This window comes from Podarcis liolepis, assembly GCF_965112155.1.
Source record: "Podarcis liolepis genome assembly, chromosome: 2".
Classification (NCBI taxonomy): Eukaryota; Metazoa; Chordata; class Lepidosauria; order Squamata; family Lacertidae; genus Podarcis; species Podarcis liolepis.
In genome coordinates this window covers 41,237,011-41,254,330 of record NC_139555.1, presented here as the reverse complement: position 1 = coordinate 41,254,330, position 17,320 = coordinate 41,237,011, and the positions used below count along the sequence as shown (strand labels likewise).

At 40.2% G+C, this 17,320-nt stretch overlaps 3 protein-coding genes across 10 annotated transcripts in view; all 3 read right to left on the bottom strand.

The window, feature by feature from the left end:
* Nucleotides 1-11,496, bottom strand: part of LOC310699586 (bMERB domain-containing protein 1-like) — a 41,829-nt gene extending 30,333 nt beyond the window's left edge. Inside the window, exon 1 of the mRNA XM_083487733.1 lies at nt 11,472-11,496. The gene's annotated coding sequence lies outside the window, so the exon portion shown is untranslated. The remainder of the gene's footprint in view (nt 1-11,471) is intronic.
* Nucleotides 4,326-13,413, bottom strand: MFSD6L (major facilitator superfamily domain containing 6 like). 7 transcript variants are annotated; one of them, XM_083487549.1, is made up of 3 exons: nt 13,305-13,412; nt 10,788-10,868; nt 4,326-9,144 (listed from the first exon to the last, which is right to left on the bottom strand). In XM_083487549.1, coding segments are annotated over exons 2-3 (1,983 nt in total). In that variant the 5' UTR covers nt 10,790-10,868; nt 13,305-13,412; the 3' UTR covers nt 4,326-7,163. The 7 variants fall into 7 exon arrangements, with proteins under 7 accessions (XP_083343675.1, XP_083343679.1, XP_083343677.1 ...); XM_083487553.1 differs by lacking the exons at nt 10,788-10,868; nt 13,305-13,412 and adding exons at nt 10,005-10,087; nt 10,976-11,032; XM_083487551.1 differs by lacking the exon at nt 10,788-10,868 and having other exon boundaries at nt 13,305-13,413.
* Nucleotides 13,414-14,076: 663 nt separating this feature from the next.
* PIK3R6 (phosphoinositide-3-kinase regulatory subunit 6) overlaps nt 14,077-17,320 on the bottom strand; it is a 33,677-nt gene continuing 30,433 nt past the window's right edge. For both annotated transcript variants that reach the window (XM_083487541.1, XM_083487540.1), the window contains exon 22: nt 14,077-16,510. In XM_083487541.1, the coding sequence (XP_083343667.1) occupies nt 16,354-16,510 (157 nt within the window). In that variant the 3' untranslated portion in view covers nt 14,077-16,353. The remainder of the gene's footprint in view (nt 16,511-17,320) is intronic.

Sequence of the window (17,320 nt, the reverse complement as noted above, 5' to 3'; positions counted from 1 at the left end):
GAGGCTTTTGTCATCACCACACCTGGCCTCCTACCCCAAACCATCAGCCTTCTTGTGTCTATTTCCCTGCTTCCAGCTACCACAGCAACTGGCTTTAATCTCTCTTCCCTTTGGCTTTCTTCTAATGCGACATTGGTGGAAACAACAAATAGTCAAGTTTCATCTTCCTCTTTTATTTGTACAGTACTTCCTTTGAGTGCGACTTGTAATGACTCACCTGCCATAAAATATGCAAGTGAAGAGCTATTTACATTGATTGAGAGCTATTACGGATTTCTGCTTTTCACCAAAGCCCTGCAAGTTCCTTTATTTAATGCCTCAAAAGTATTTAGTCATTAGAATGTAAGAGTCTCACTAAATCAGATCAAATATCTATTTTGTCCAGCTTCCTGTATCCCACAATGGCACAACAGAAGCCTCCGGGAAGCCCAGCATTTTCACTACAGTACTTGAAATGTCTTGGTTACTCAGTCATGTGGCTTTCTGAAGTTGCTTTACAGACAGATTGGAGTAGGAGAGCGTGTGTCCATTGTCTTTCTTGTTGATAGTAGGCTGTCTAGACTACATGTTCCAGCCTGCTGCCTACCTAGACTTGAACATACAGCATCCTGAATTAAAGATACAGCATAGTGTGTCAACTATTAGCATACACACTATGCTTTCTTTCTTGTTACAACCACTCATTCACAGGGCCTTGAGAGCTCGTTTGAATGTGTATGTGTGTTCACTTTAACATTGGGCTGCCTTAGGCACTGCTTGTTGAAATTCCACCCTCTTAGGTCCACCTTTCCACCAGTTTCACAGGAGGTTCTGCCAGGTAATCGCTGGTATAAAGTCTTGACTTTCATGTGGCTGGGGAAACCCAGCCAGATGGGTGGGGTATAAATAATAAATGATGATGATGATGATGATGATGATGTGGTTCAAGCATTTGGATAGAGATGTAGACATTTTCAACCTCAAAATGCTTGTCCCAAATCAAAGGCCCCTGAGTAAAGTTAGAAGTCATGGGATAAGAAGGCTCAGAGATTACTGAGACAACAAGCTTTTGAGTGACTCTCAGAGTTAACTAAGAGCAGAGTTCAAATGCAGCACAGCAACTGTAAATCTTTCCAGAGGGCTTGGTGCCATTCTGGTGACAAAGCACACAAATGCACATTAACATAGGCCCCTCAAGTAAACAGAAATGCTGACATGCATTTAGATTCCTACGCAAAAGGTAGTGTAGGCTAGGATAGGTCTGGATACTCTAGTTGCAGAGAGGCAGCAAATTGTAAAGAGTCATCAAATCAGTCTGTTTCTAAATAAATGTCGAAACAATATCCTCCCTATAAATCCAGCTATTTAGTTTTAAAAACCAAACACAGCTGACCATACTGGGGAGAAATGCCACTTTCTGGCCTATGGGTAGTGGATTTTAAAATATTTGGCTTTATGTTTTCATGAGCTAGCCTTTTGAACATCTTCCTCCTGAGCACAGTGTCCTCAGATGCTGTATCATTTTTGGGTGTGAATAGAGACTACTTGTCAGTAGGAAGATATGGCAAACCTCCATAGAGAAACATATTGGCTGTTTCCTGTTAAAGTAGAAACACCTGCAAGCTTATTATTGCATCTTAATTACATACATAAAAGCTAGGAGGCTTAGCCAATGAAAATGACTCATCTCACTAAATGAAGCATCACATGGAGCTCTCAGTGTGTGTCATCTCAGATTTGTTTGGACTGTTCAACTTTGCATGGAAAGAGCACAGAGCAACAGTTAAATTAAGAAGATATTTGAAGGCTAAAGAGGCAGTCCCCTTTCCTGGAATGAATATAACCAAGAGCAAAAATCCAGGTATGTATAGCAACTTTTAGAGATTTATTCCAGGCAATTTACAAGTATGAGAATTTAAACTCATAATATTTGTGAGAGCTAGGCCTGAGTTTATGAGTCTGTAGATTACTGAGTATGCTGTCGGTATCAAACAAAAGGTGCTGGGCGGAACTGGTAGAAGCAAATAAGAAAGTTCAATTCACACTTGACATCATATTTCTCATACCAACCAGGTAAATATTTGCCTTTGACTTCTGTATCAATCAATATTTATTCATATCTCAGTTTAGCAGCAAAAATATATCAATGCCTTCAGTTTATCAGGAAACATATAAGGAACCCCAACGATCTATAAAAGAAAGTCAAATTCCTAATCGTTGCATTATCAAGTAGTAATAGTTCCTCATGAATAGCCAAGACAAAATTTAATTCCAGTGGTTCTCATCACAATAGGCATTTTACATACTGGAAAAATGAAGATAATATAGTAGCAAAATAAATGAAGTTACTTGATTAGAAGATCAACACATGTTCCATCAAAGAGATTCAGTTTTTGAATTGCCTCATAATGTATTGATGGGGCGGGGAGAGATGAAGAAATTACACAGCTGCTTTTAAAACAAATTTTCGTGCATGCACACGAAAGCTCATACCAATGACAAACTTAGTTGGTCTCTAAGGTGCTACTGGAAGGAATTTTTTTATTTTGTTTTGACTACAGCAGACCTGTAACTAGCTGCTTTTAGCTATCTGACAGAAAAGGGCAAAATGAGACCAATTTTCTAAAAGCTAAGTAAACGCTACTTAAAGCATAGCTGTCAACTTTTCCCTTTTCTTGCGAGGAATTATAAAACATGAATTTTTATGCCTTAAACATACCAGATCTCAAACTTGACTGTAAATTCCTCACTGCATGTCTTTTGTGAGAATGTTTGCCGATTATGCTGAATCTTTTGAAGAACCTGGAATGAGTTGTACATAACAAATACACAGAAATCGAAAATTTCTCTCAGCTTATACTCCTGTCAATGCATCTCTTTGGAGACATGGTACTGAGGCAATCTGTGAGACTCTATGCAAGTCACAGAAAATTTGAATTCCTGCAAGAAATCACATCCAGTGGAAATAATTGCAAGTCTTCTAAACAACACATTCAGCCTTATCAAGTTACAACCAACACCTAGTGCTTGGAAAAGGTTTCGGGAGAAGGCAAACACTGAGAGGTGTTACAGAAGGAAATTTCTATGGTTACAAAGATAAAAGCATGTCTTGGTAGAAGGTGATGCAATCAGCACACCATATTATATGTTATTTGACCTGAACTCTAAAAACATTCAACAGAGGTTGCAATTTTGCAATTTGAAATGAAAACCAAACACACACAGCTTAGTTTCCAGATACCAGGCAGTTTGAAAAGATGACAATTAAAAATGTTTATTTACTTGCAAACCTAACTAAAATAATTATGGGATACCGAGATTAAAACAAAACTGAACTAGACTCCTGTGATCAATGTACAAGAGCAGAATAAATTCACAAGATCAGGTAGCACATTGATACTATAACATATTAGAAGGTGGATGAAGAAATCTCCACGTGGAAGAAAAAACATGGGTGGGTTTACAGTAAAGATAGCCTTAACGTTTTACATGGGAAGGCACTGCTTTGAGAGCATGTTTGCTGCCCTGAAAACATATCTTGGAACAAGCTCTAGAAGAGATGGTTCTACATATTTCCAAGGCATTGAGGAAAAGCCAGAGACTTATGGTTTGACTGCTGACTGGCTAATGCCTGTGCTATCATCAACAAGATGGAATAGTAAAGCACCCCACAGCATGTTAAACTTTATGGCTGGGTTAGGTCAGAATGTTCGTTGCTCTTATCATGTAAAATTCTGCTTTCCCTCAAAGTTAGTGGCACAATCCAGCCAAACTTTAGCTTTTTATGTCCTGCTGGCTTCACAGAAGAGTTAAACATGTGCTGTGCAGTGCAATTCTTCTATCTATGCATGTGTGCTCAAGACGTCCCACTGAGTTTGGTGAGGTTTACTTGCAGGAAAATGTGCATATGATTACATCATTATCGTTAAAAAGTAATTCAATAGGTCTTAAAATGCTCAGTTGCTACTGGATCATTCTCTAGGATTTTTGTTACTTAAGCGCATTAATGCACTGAGATGCTTAAAAGTTAGTCTTTAATGCTACTCATTACTAAAGTTATGTAATTAACATTAATACTGCCAGTCATCACTTGCTAACGTAACACTGACATCTAAAAATGGATTTTGAAATTATTTCTACAGCTGCATGTAACAATTCAGGATTGAACTCATGCACATTAAAGAACACTGTGTGCAGATGTCATATTCCCATAAAATATCCTCACACACAGCTTATGTGAGGAAACTGACAAATATAATCAGTGGGAAGGAAAGCAGACAACATGATTACATGTTTATTGAAAAATTGTGTCATTCTGTCCTTTACTGGAATAACGAAGTATGAAATGAAATCAATCAAAGCTTTTTATTTGGGGAAATACAGAAAACATGGCTTTTTATAATATAAGAAGACCCAGTCAGATTTGCATTTAAAGGATCTCTTTGTAATCCTTTAGTAGCTGCAGTATTAATATAACAATATTTTCTTATGGAATATATTTATGAAAATTTGAGTAATTATAGTATTTTATGAGAACATCTATTTGACACTTTTATGAAAAAACCTTCAGCTCATTAGATATAGGTATGGTTGTTTTTGCTTATCTTATTCATTAACTTCTTGAATATTAATCAATTTGTACAATATATATACATAAATATCCTCATATATATTGACCCCACTCCCAAAGTAATGCCAAATGTACTTACAACAAAGCTACTGGGTTCTATTTTTATCAACCCGAGAAAGAGAACCTGGGCTAGAGTTATGCCAATGAAGGATTGGTCTATATGGATATGGACAGGGACAGATTTCGTTTTCAATGGCTTGGCTTCCACTGAGTTCTATGGACAAAGCAAACCAGCAGCATTCTGGGACACAGCTGAGAAAGGCAAAACTTTTCGCAAACAGAGAGCAATCAGGGCTTCCACTTCAAACCATGTCCTTATTTGCACTGGCTTGGGATTGTGGCACTAGGACAAATCATTTCACTGAGCAATTTTACCAGAAGACACTGGGTCACAAAAACAGATTTGCACCAGAGCGAGCTGTTAAATATGCAATCTAGAATGAGTAACAAACCTTCTTACTGATGAATGGTAAAACGTGCTTCTCAAAGCACCATATTTTCGTAATACTGTTCTGCCTATCAGCCTCTGCTAAGTGAAAACTTGCTAGGGAAAATTACTACTACATCAAATACTTAGTAAATAAAGTTCTCTGTAAGGACAGTTTATATTGTTAATTCTTGATGCAAGTTGGTATTTACTTACAACACCACACACTTTTCCATACCCATAACTACCAATATGTAAACATAGGGTGTGGTCAATACTATTTTCTTAGCCAAAGGGCAACAACATTCAGAGCAACATGCCTAGCATTCATGCAAAACACATGAAAAGCAACTTGATAAATTCAGACAATTTAGACTATGGGAGTTTCATGACTTGAACTCCCAACATCTTTTTTCTTTTCAAAAAGTAGCTGGGCAAGGGACACCCTTTGCTCATGTAGTGATTCACCAGTTTAGTGTTCCTGCTTCATGAAGTTGCTATTAGCTGTGGAAGTGGAAAATTTGGGCATAAAACCTTTGACTGTAGATTGCCCTCTCCTATAGAAAGATGATTTGGATCAAGGCTGTAGCATGAGGACAAGCTCTGCAGAACAGTAAAACATCCTATTCAAGCTTCCTCCCATCAAAGGCAACTTGTTAGCAGCAGCACAGTTTGCACTGGAGAAATGAAAGGAAAATTTCCAATAGCTTGAAATGTGTGGCAATTTAAAGTAAAAGGTGGATTTTTCTGTAGTGTGCACTTGAAAGGCCACCTTCCAACTTCCCATGATGCTTCTAACATCCTTCTGAATCATGATTCCCCTATGAAATAAAGATATAGCTCTTCTCCAACACACACGTATAAAGCTGAAAGTGCATATTCTCTCAGGCAAACATGTGGAATTTGTAGCCCTCTGCATTGGTTAACTTGTTCCCTTGCCTGAGTAAACTGAATCAGTCAAACTAGATTATGGCTGAGGGCTGGATTCAACTAAACTGTTGCGCTAGAATGAGCCAAGGCAATGAGTCCTGCTAGCACAATGGCTATTTCCCTCCCTCTTCTCCCTCTGTGCCTGCCCCTCATTGGCTCTGGGGAGGACTTAGGAGAGGGAGGATTGTTCCATCTGCCAAGCAGAAATGCTTATGCTGATGGAACAATTATAAGAGCTTGACACTGAATTCCTCTCACAGTGTTTAAGCAAAGCCCTATGAGTACTAAAAAATGATTCTTAATATCCATCACCTAAGAGGGGCAAAGCCTTACATCCTAGAAACTTTGCTTCCTCATCCATTGGGTCTAATGTTAAGGGGCCCGGAGTTAACTTGCACAACTCAGTATTTCCACATATGCTATTAATACAGGATAGAAAGTAGACAAGAGATTTGTGAACTGCATGTGCATTCTAACCAATGTAGATTTTATAGTCACATTACAGATGTGAGATGTTTAAAAAGAAATGTTTTTACTGTATGGAAGTTCCCATTCAGGAGATGAGAGATATTCTAAAAGAATATTTTCTTTCAGAATAATACTGACCAAAGGAAGCCACATACTTTGCCAGCAATAAAATCTACATAACCACTAGACAATTTTATTCCAGTATTGAGGCCCACTTATTTAAAGTGCCAGAAAGATGTTGGATCCATAAAAATAAAGAATAAGCATATTTGTTTCTACAGCAGTTTGTGCCCAATTGAGGACAAAATTGAAAGAGACAGCATGTTATCTACTAGGAATTAACTAGTAGTGAAAAAATATTAAATTGCTATGAATTACAACCTCCTATATGACCAGCTGGGTCTCTAAAGATAACCAATTTTTGTCACTATTGAAGCTGAAAAACTATTAATTTCAGCAGAAACTAAAAGTCCCATTTCCTTGGATTATGAAAACTTAAATCTTAGAAAAGCAAATAAAATGCTACAAGTTTTTGCAATAAATTAATCTTAGGAAAATAAAATCTTTATAAAATCTTTATAATTGCTTTCTTTATAAATATGTACATCATAAAATCCCACTGCTAGTAGAATGGCTTCTTACAGATTCCATGTGCATCATTTCTAATAGCATCACCCTATTCCTCCGAAGTCTGTTCTTTGCCTGACAGACTGATGAAATGCAAGACTTTTACCAATTCCTAGTGAAGTTCTCGTCTTTCATAGCTTTCACCAGCCAGTCCCTTTCCTTATCATCATCATCAGAGTCACTCATATCACTAGAATCTGCAGCTAGGAGTCGGGAGTAATTAATTCTTTTTTGACGTGGCAACTTGGATTGGACAATCAAGAACAAGATTAACCAGAGTATTAAAGTAATGGAACATGCTCGATAGAGCACTGCTAGGCCAAAGCTGTTCACAACAAACCCTCCTGCAAAACTTCCCAGACTGGCTCCACAGCCACAAGAGAGGCCCTGTAGGACAAGGTGGAGAGACCTTTCTGTGCCAGGAGTGGCAATGTCATCTGCCAGCATGTTCACAGCCCACCACAAGGCACCGTTGCTGAAGGCACAGAAGATCTGGATTGGCAGCACAGACCAGGTGTTCCATAGGAAGGAATAGTAGAGCAGCTGTGCTGCAAGGCAGCTTAAACTCAAGGCAACTGTGCCACCAGCTGAGAGAGTCCTTAGTAACTTGCTTTTGAAGATGTAGAGGAGGATTTCGGCAATCAGTCCAATGGCCACTGAGAGACCCATGTATAATTCACTGCTGCCTTGGTCTTGCATTTGCCAGAAAAGAAAATTCTGCACAGTTGACCCAATGGCACCCGTGAGGAAGACAGTTACTGCACACAGGATGGTTCTGCCGTCGCTCCCAATCAGGTTTAAAGCTTTGACTGTTTTGTTTACATGTTCACTTTTTTTGGACACATGAATGGGAAAGAAGACACTGACAGCCAGCGTTAAAGTTAGCAACATGGCATAGCCATAAAAATGCACTGCAAAACGTGGGATATTCGTGCTCAAGAAGCAACTCAGCTGATCCACAAATATTGCTACACCACAGACACCCATAGATGCTCCTAAGTAACTCCAAATCCAAAGATTTCCATATTTGTCTGCTGCATCAACAAAATCAAGGTACTCATAGAGGCTGTCCTCAACCATCCATCCAAGAGGTGCAGCCAGGAGCTCCCAAAGAACAACAGCACCTAGCACCATAAGAAAGGCCTGGTGCTCACTGTCCAAGAAGTCAGTACCTTGTAGTAACCAAGAGCTCATATCCTGTGCTCTTTCCCAGCGACCTGACAAGTTTTTGAATATATATTGTGTCTTTTTAAGAGGTACGGAGGGTGTGTAAAATGAGAAGTTAGCATTTCTTTCTGAAGAGTCATTTTCCACAATTTTTTCTTCAATATTCATATCAGCAGGTGGGCTCCTAGTTGCCTTCACAGGCCTGTTTATGGTCAGTGTCTCCAACGTTTGTTCTTCTGGGGAAACTTCTTTCCCAGAAGTACCATATATCACACCATACGGAACATCAGTGAATTGCTGGGTACTTGTATCACCATCGTTGACACCACTGTTGATCACAGAAGGAATATTAATAGTGGAATAAATTTTGAATGGTGCATTTGTTACTATTGGCTTTCCAGTAGTAATCAAGTCCTTAGAGATTATTCCAAATGATTCAGTAGATAGTGTCTTGTCATCAGAGGCAGAATTAACATTCATTGTACTTGGATTGTTCACATTTACATCAGACACCTGGTTTGCAGTCAGTAATTTATTTGGATGCTGGCTCACATTACAATACCTATAGACAATGTCCTTGCTTGGTGGTGGGACAAGAGTAAGAAGCAAACTTGCTCCAACTGAGCACAGTAGCGATCCGCTGATGAGAACTTTTCTCTTATTGTGAGTTTTTGCTAAATAGGAGCACAGTGGAGCCCAAAGAGAAGTGACTAAGTGCTTTAATCCTATTATAATCCCTACTAATGGTGCAGTCAATCCAAGCTGCCGAAAGTACAGAGTTAAAAACGGAATTGCACAGGCATTTCCTGCACCATAAAGAAAATGGAAGAGGCTAGCAAGAGTTAGTGCTTTGTTCACATCCCACTGGTTGTTTGTATTCATGGCTTCAGGTGCAGGCTTGGCTCCCAATTTTGTCCTGCAAATTAATAAAAGAAAAAGAAAGACTTGTCAGTGTCGAATAACAAATTAGAAATGCCAACAAGGAACATTTTCACTTATTGTCAGCCACCTTGAAGTCTTGTTGTCAGCATGAGACCATTGTAAGGAAATGAAAACAAAAAATTCTTTTTCTAGCACTGCAAAAAGTTATATTGGTAATCAAATCAGAAGTGCGGTTACAATTTTTCAAACAAACAAACAAACAAACAAACACTACAACAATAGTTACTGTGCTTGGTTTCAGCCATAGAAACATTCCATATTAGATGCAGCTTTTAGGAGTTCATGAAAAAAGCAAAATCAACCTGACTTGTACAAATCCTTCTTTACTTGCCAGAACAGATATTAGATTGCAATCTTATGCATGTTTACTATGTTTATCCATTTAACTCAGTGGGATTTGTTTCTGAGTAAAGTTTTTTGTTTTTTTTAAAATAATTTCTTACACTGATATTCCACTTTTCTTCTGTCATGGCACCCATGCAACCCATGGCATGTGGTTCCCAGGCAACCAGCTATACAGGCACTGGCCAGACCAAGACCTGCTTAGCTTCAGCAAACTGGTAGCCTCATGTGTATTGGGATGTTTATGCGTGTGCCGTTAGAGCCTTTACAGATTACTATGAAAAGCATTTTTTAAAGCTCTACCCTCATACTAAGCCCTATCCAGTGCTAGTTGCATGATACCCCTTTCCTACATAATGAAAGGACTTTTAAAAGGGTTTTGTAATTTATTAACTTTTTTAAAAAAGAAAAATCCAATGGGATTTAAACAACTCACATGCAAAATTGCAGCCCAAACCTTTTTAAAATTCACAAAAGGTCTAGCAAGCCTACCATAAAGCAGATTTTACATCAAACATAATGGAGAGAGAGAGTGATGTCTTTGGTAATATGACTTGTGCAACAAACTTCCTGTTCTATCCCATAAAAATGAATATGCAAATAAGGGATGAATCATACTTTTTCTAGAGACAAAATATTGCAGATTGAGTGCTGGGAAAATGCTACATCATTACAATAGCTGTGTTTCCTTGAGTAAAGTTCAACAAGTGAGGAAATGTGTGCATTTACGTTGCGTTATGAAATAAAACGACCAGAAAGACTCTTATAAATAAGAGTTCTCAAAGTATATAGCAGGGCATTGCTGAAGATCATCTTCATAAAATCAGTGATAGCCTACTACAGTGAATTTTGTGAGGATTCCCAGGTTCACTGGGCAGTGAACAGCACCAAGTTATTATAGTTAGCAAAAGGAACTGACTGAATGCCAGACACATAAAACAGGTCTCTATGTAAGGGTGTGTGTGGTGTAGTATTTCAAGGAACAGGAAACATTTGCTTTGGGTTGCTACCAGATTGCTACCAGTCTCTGTGTTATTTCAGAATGAGTCCAGGTGGGGTGGCATCGTTTTCGCTTTATACTTCAGGTCTATGGGGAAATGTCAAAGACCAGCAGCACTGCCGTGCAACAGAGCAGAATGCAATCCAGGATTTTTAACTAGCCTTTAAAGAGAAAAGCGAAGGTGTTTCGTAGAAGCATGATGCACTGTGTGTCATTTTACTTGGCACGACCACTCTGCCAACTGAAGCGGCTGTGTAAAATAAACAGGCAAAAACATGCTCTGCTGCTGACCATTAGTTTTCAGCGACCTGTTACTCGACTGTCCATTAAAAGCGATGGAAGCGGTACATGTTTGCCTGCAAAAGCATGGCTGCCTGCCAGCAAGGCCCTGGATCCCTCCCTCGCTTTTCCACACCGAGAACGTCGGAAGAGTTCCTGAGGTGGCGGCCCTCCATCCCCTCACCTGCCACCCACACGGGCGACTACTTAAAAACAAGCCCCTGTCAGTCCCTGTGGGTAACGCTCCTCATGGTCCCCTGTAGCCACTCATTCCCCCCCCCCCCGGTTCAGTGGGGCGCAAGCTGCCCCGTGCCAACCCAGACAGACACCCCGCCCACTCCTCCCCAGAGCAAGTGGGGCCTGGGGAACTTCCCCAGCCTCCCACCCCTCTCCCCCGCATCTCGCGCGGGTTGCCATGGCAACCGCCGCCAGCGCCCGCCCCTCTCGTGCCGAACTGCCTCTTACAAGGCGCGCGCGGAGCCTCCCATACCTGAGAGGAGGGCGTGGGGGGCGCGGGGGCGGGGGAAGGCGAGACGCCGCTTCTTCCGTTGTTCCACGAGGACAGCGGCCTCGGCCTGCTGTCAGCGGGGAAGCACTCTCGCGGCGCATGCGCCGCGGCGCACCTGTCCGCCGCGAGAGAGAGCGCGAGCGAGTTGCTCAAGCCCCGCCCCTCTCTTCACCTGCTGGCCTTGGCCCTTCGGAGAACTCCCGAGGGGCCCCTCCCGGCTTCGCTCGCTGCTCTCGATCTCCTCCTCGAGGGCGAAAGTGGGCTCGGCGGGGGCGCCTCAGGGGGGCGGGGCAAGCGGTTGCTAGGATACGGCGGGTGGCCTTGGAGATGATGATGATGAGGGTGAATTCTTATCCTGTGCGGTTCGCACATTGACATTTCCGAGCTGTTGCGGTGCAGGTCTAGCATATGTCTTCTTAGAAGTGAGCCCCATTCACTTCAGTGGGACTTACTCCGAAGTAATTGGATATATAATAGGACTTCATCCTTGGAACCCCTCCTCTCCCACTCCTCGGTTTCTACTTCTAGCCATACCTGTTAGAATAGGATTTTCTTCTCAAGTTTTGTCCCTTATTCCGATATTCTGTTTCATGTTATTTATATCCCCCCATCCCACCCTTCAGCACACCATGTTCCCTGGGGAGCTAAAATTAAAAAGCCAAAAAACAACAACCCCACACTAGAGTCAATCAAATAATTAACCCAATTAAAATGAACAGTACATAAAACGACGGAGGCAGAGAAAATGACAGTGGGGAAGGTCACAGGGGTCTTAAAACACTGAGAAAAATAAAATGTCTTGTCGCAGAAAATACAGTCTCTTCACCCTCTTTCAAAAGATGGGGACACCCAAATGTAGTATCTGCATCACTGGAACTCATATTCCTACGGGCCAGAGAATTGTGGGTGAAACAGCATTTCAGATAGTTTTGCTGGGATGCAAAAAGAAGCTGTGTTTAATTCTGATTGTTTTCCTTCAGCTCACCATGAATTCAAGGGACTTAAGTCTTTTTGTGGTTTTGCCTCTTGCTTCATTGATATAACTGTAGCAAATGGTGGTGCTTGGGACAAATCTTTTAAAAGCCAGATTTAGAATCAGCTACTAAGAGAACATAGGCCTTTCTATCAAAATGGTTCTTGTAATCCCAGGATAAAAGTTCCTAGAGCCCAAATAACTTGGGGATTTATCCACAAACTAATCACAAGTAGCATTTGTTTTTTGTACCTGTTACTACAACTGGCCAAAAAATAAAAATCCTATAAATACCATGTGGCTGTATTACTTATACTGCATAATTATATGACTCTTCTTAGCTTTGCTAAAGAAATCTATGTCATCTCCTTTGCAATGGAAATCTTTTCCAGGAAAGATTCCTGCTGGATCCCCAAGTCGAGGTCCATTGACATTGATACTTACTACCATGTTATTTGCTGTCATTATGCTGATGAAAACCACCAAGACAGCTGAGGTTTTCTCTCATATATGAGACATTTAAAATGTATTTTCAGAGTCTCTGGTTCTGCTGTCTACAAGTTAGCTTCCCTGTAATGAGAGGTATTCTTTTTCATAGACGAATTAATTATTTACTGGTGGTAAAGAATTGTACAGGTGGTTTGTCTTGAACTAGGTTTTATTTAGTTTCCAGTTCAATCTACTTGGTATTTAAATAGTCCTTGGTGAAACACATGAAAGTAAAGTGATACACAAATGGACTTCTCTGGAACAGTAGGTAAAAGTAAAGGAATAGTATAAAGTTTCAATGTACCTAGCTTATTTTAATATCTCACTTATGTGGAATTACACTACAGTCACAAGCATATTTACTTGGAGGCAATAACTCCATTAAAACTAATGCTGACTTTTGAATAACTATTGTTAGGACTGGGGTGTAAAGCTACAAGGAATACAATCGGATAATCTTAAAAGATAAACCTATGCAATTTTGATGCTCTTTGACTAAATATATATTTGCCCCGCTTCAGCAGCGTGGCATCAGATACTCACAGATGTATTTCAAATTTAATTGATGTGGGAGCTGAAAGCAGTTCAGATCCATCCAGACACAGAACTATTTAGCTCTTCAGGTGTTATTGTTTGCAAAGCCATATTGTTGTAGCCTGCCAGCAGGTAAGAAGGAAAGCAGAATACTGTATCAGGATTACAAGAGACTTTGGGTTGAGCATAAAACATCTTTAAAAGATATAAAGAAACCACCCAACCCCTTTGTACCTTTGCAGTGTTGCTATGACTGAATGTTTAAAAGCTTTCAATTGAAATCATTCTTCTATACTCCGGAAGCAATCATATATAATGTCCCACTTGGGTTGGGGTGTTTCCCCCCCTTTTTTTGGAATATCATCTCCAGAACTACAACATCCCTGTCCAACTTTCTACTGGAAACGATGGGTTTTCCTAACATTAGATGATTTATTGGAACTGAGGCTGCAATACCTGTTAAAACTGCAGTTACAAACACACATATATCCACTGTGTTGCACTTACAATACAGAGGTGCATATTGTACAGCTTATCACACAAATGAAGTGCCACTGTAGAAAACAGCATCTGTGGGGACCTTTGGGCCTCCAGATGTTGTTGGACTAAAACTCCCATCATCCCTGGCCACTGACTAAAGGTTCTCCACACCATACAGTCTTCCAATGGAATCAGAATGTGCAATTGAACAGGGGACACAAAGATCATGTTGATATAACTAACCTCCACAGGATATCTTACCTCTGCTGCCAACTGTCAAATGAACACATGACATCAAACATCCTTGGAAGTTATTTAATGAAATTAAAGGATTCCACTTTTGAATATACAAAGTGTATTACATCTGTACAAATAATTTATAATTAATTTACATAATATACATTCTTAGTTAATACAGATATCTCCATTACAAAATTCAAAGCAATCCATCATGTAACCTTCTGGTTTGTAAACATGTAGCCACAGCACCATACTTAAGAGAACCAATTAAAAAAATGCTTAAGACTGCAAACATTTTTAAATCTTTTCTTGCTTGTTTAAAGTCACTGTCCTTAATAACTCACGGGAGTATCATTGCTACATGTGGTTCCATCAGCTACTATTTGACCTACATTTTTATTATTTTTCCCTCTAGGAAATTTATCCTTCTTTCCACATTCTAGCATATGTCTACTTTTAGTGCCTTCTCCCCTTGCAATAAACCTTACGGCATGGTTTATCAATTACTTTAAAAGTCTTACATTCAGACATGAAGCAACTGAAGTAGAAACATACTGTTGTTTGGGGGAAGAATCAGGGGCACTGCTAGAGGTGAACTCACAGAGCATAGACCCCAAATCTTCTCCTATGTGCTCTGAGTTTCTGGGTGGGTAATGAATTCAAGCAAAATTACACTGTGTGTTCTTTTTATTACTTATCCCCACCTACACCAGGGGGCGTCCTAATAATGTAAATCAAAACAATGCAAAGGTCCTGTCTTGTGCTGCACATGACATGCTTTGTGTCATTTCAGAAAATAAAATTTTATTTTACCATTTAGCTTTTATTTTGAATAGAGGTTTAGGACCTCTTAATCTTGCTCAGGGCATGGGAGTAATAAATGAGGGTAAGTGAAGGGGATCTGACATGATTTCTACAAGATCTGTTGAGAGATTAATTGGGGGTAAATGAAAGGAAAAGGAGCTAATTTGGGGTGATCTGGGGGTGGGGTGCAAATTAACTGAAGAATTTATCTGGATGATTTGGAAGGGAAATGAATTGGCTTGCCTTCTGTGATATTTATATCATAAATCTGTGCTTATACGTATAAATCTGCTATGCAAATTTGTTTCTATGGACCTCTGCCCCACACTTTTAAAGAACCTAGCAACACCCCTGCTGAAAAGTCCAAATGCCTTGCTGTGTAAGATCTAGAAGAGCATGATGTAAAAGAGTAAACTGTAGCAGCAAGCCAAGTTTCATGACACCTTGGAGTACAGCAAGTTTATCAGTTTGTGCCCCCTCCTTTTGCATGTTTTAACACCTGGTTTTTTAGGTCTCCATTTCCATTTTACTACAGTATTTATATTGTATTTAGCTGCAATTTTATTGCAAACTGGGGAGGGACCAAATGACAAAATATAAATATTTTCATTAATAAATAAATAAAAATACTGAAGGCAGGAAGTAGGGTTGACCTGACTCTGCCACAATAAGGCCCACTAATCTTCTTGTGCACCTGTACAGCACCACCACAAAGTCCTTCCTCCATGCCACCAGTGCTGGAGGTTTATTACCCATGCATCACTTCATGGCTAAAGCACTCTGCAAGGTAACAGGAGCCCAGTTCTCATGGGAAAATGCTTGACCTCTGTCTGCATAACATTTTGCCTTGCCTATGGTACATATTTTGTGCTATTCCACATAGTCACCACCACATATGTGCCTGTTCAAACGTTTCTAAAGCCACTAATACCCCCCAATTCCTTTGATGGGTAACATGGACACCCTTTATCCCAAGATTCTGCTAACAACAGCAATGAAAATTGCATACTGTTTCATTAAATCCAAATCCCTAAATTCAGAACAGTTGCTTACCTGTCTGTGGTAGTTCTACAGAATAACCATATCTATACCACAGTCCAGCAACACCTGACTAAGCAGAGCTGTGATCACAACTAGGGTTCAAAGGAAAGTATATTTAGCATTAATTACCACCATTTCATTTGTTGTGTCCTGGTGAAATAAAATTATTTTCTCCTTGCCCAATGGAAGATGAATATAAGGAAAGCATGGCACTGAAGTCTGAAACTCTCATACTCTGTTTTGTTTTCTACATGCCCCCTGCCCACAGTTTTATCTGTGACTATTATAGGAGGACACAGCTTCTCTGTACTGGGCTGGGATTCATCTCCAGCTGCAGACCTGAGCTGTTGTTCTGGTCTCCTTGCTTGTTCTCCTTGTTCTTCTCCTTGCTTTTTCCTTTCTTCCGCGAACTGCTTCACAGTAGGAACACAATCACTAGATATTCCCTAATCAGACGCAGTAAAAGATGAAATAGCTGTGGCTATTAGCTTTTTCACTGAACAATGCCTGCAAAAGTGTTGATAGGTAGCAGTAAAGATTTAGGTAAGTATTTGGCCAGTCCCACATCTTCCTCTTCCTCAAGGCTAGAACGTCTGGTTCTTGTCTTTTGTAAGCAGTAGCTGGGTTCTAGGCATGGGAAAACTTCAATACTGCAAGAAAACAAAAGATGTTGTTCCATTTGCTAAATACACAAGCTATTGGTCAGAATCTGATCTGGTGTTCACCCAATTCTGATACGAAGTCCTTTTATTGGAAAACCTGTTTGTGGGTATTTGAACCTCAGGCAATGAGGTGCATATAATTTGCAAACCCTTTGCATATATTTTGAATGCACACCAATAATTGACATTTATCATTGACCATCACTGAGGCTGATTAGTCTGAGAAGAATAACATGGGTGGTGTGCAGCTAACACATCCCATCAGCATAATGATTTCTGCTTGCACAATGGAACTCCCACCTTCCTGCACACCCCCTAAATATATTCTAGGGGTGCCCCCAACCTTCAGGGCACACACAGGAGGTGGTGGTGGGGTCATTCAATTGCACAAGTGTAAATCCTTGCTCTAATGGAATATGTTAGTTGAATATCACCCAGTACCTTTAAGGTGGCTAAAAATGCTATAATAGCTTTGTATGGCAAATTTAGGCTGTGACAAGGAGTGTGGTGTATGTTAAAATGAGAACTCTTCAGTGCTGAATCCTGCAGTCCAGAGAGAAAAGGGTTAGGGGACGTCTGGCCCATGAGGCCATTTTCTCCAAATCTCACTCACTTGTTAGACAGATGACATCACTAGGTGATGTCAGCTGATGGGTGAGCAGTGGGGTTCAATCCTGCTGACTGCTGCTTCACCAGTGCTTTCCCTGCACTCATCAGCTGGTGAATGGGAAGTTCAATCCTGCTGGGTGCTACTTTCCCTTAGGGAACATGCTGAGGAAGGAGACCACCACCCTCCAA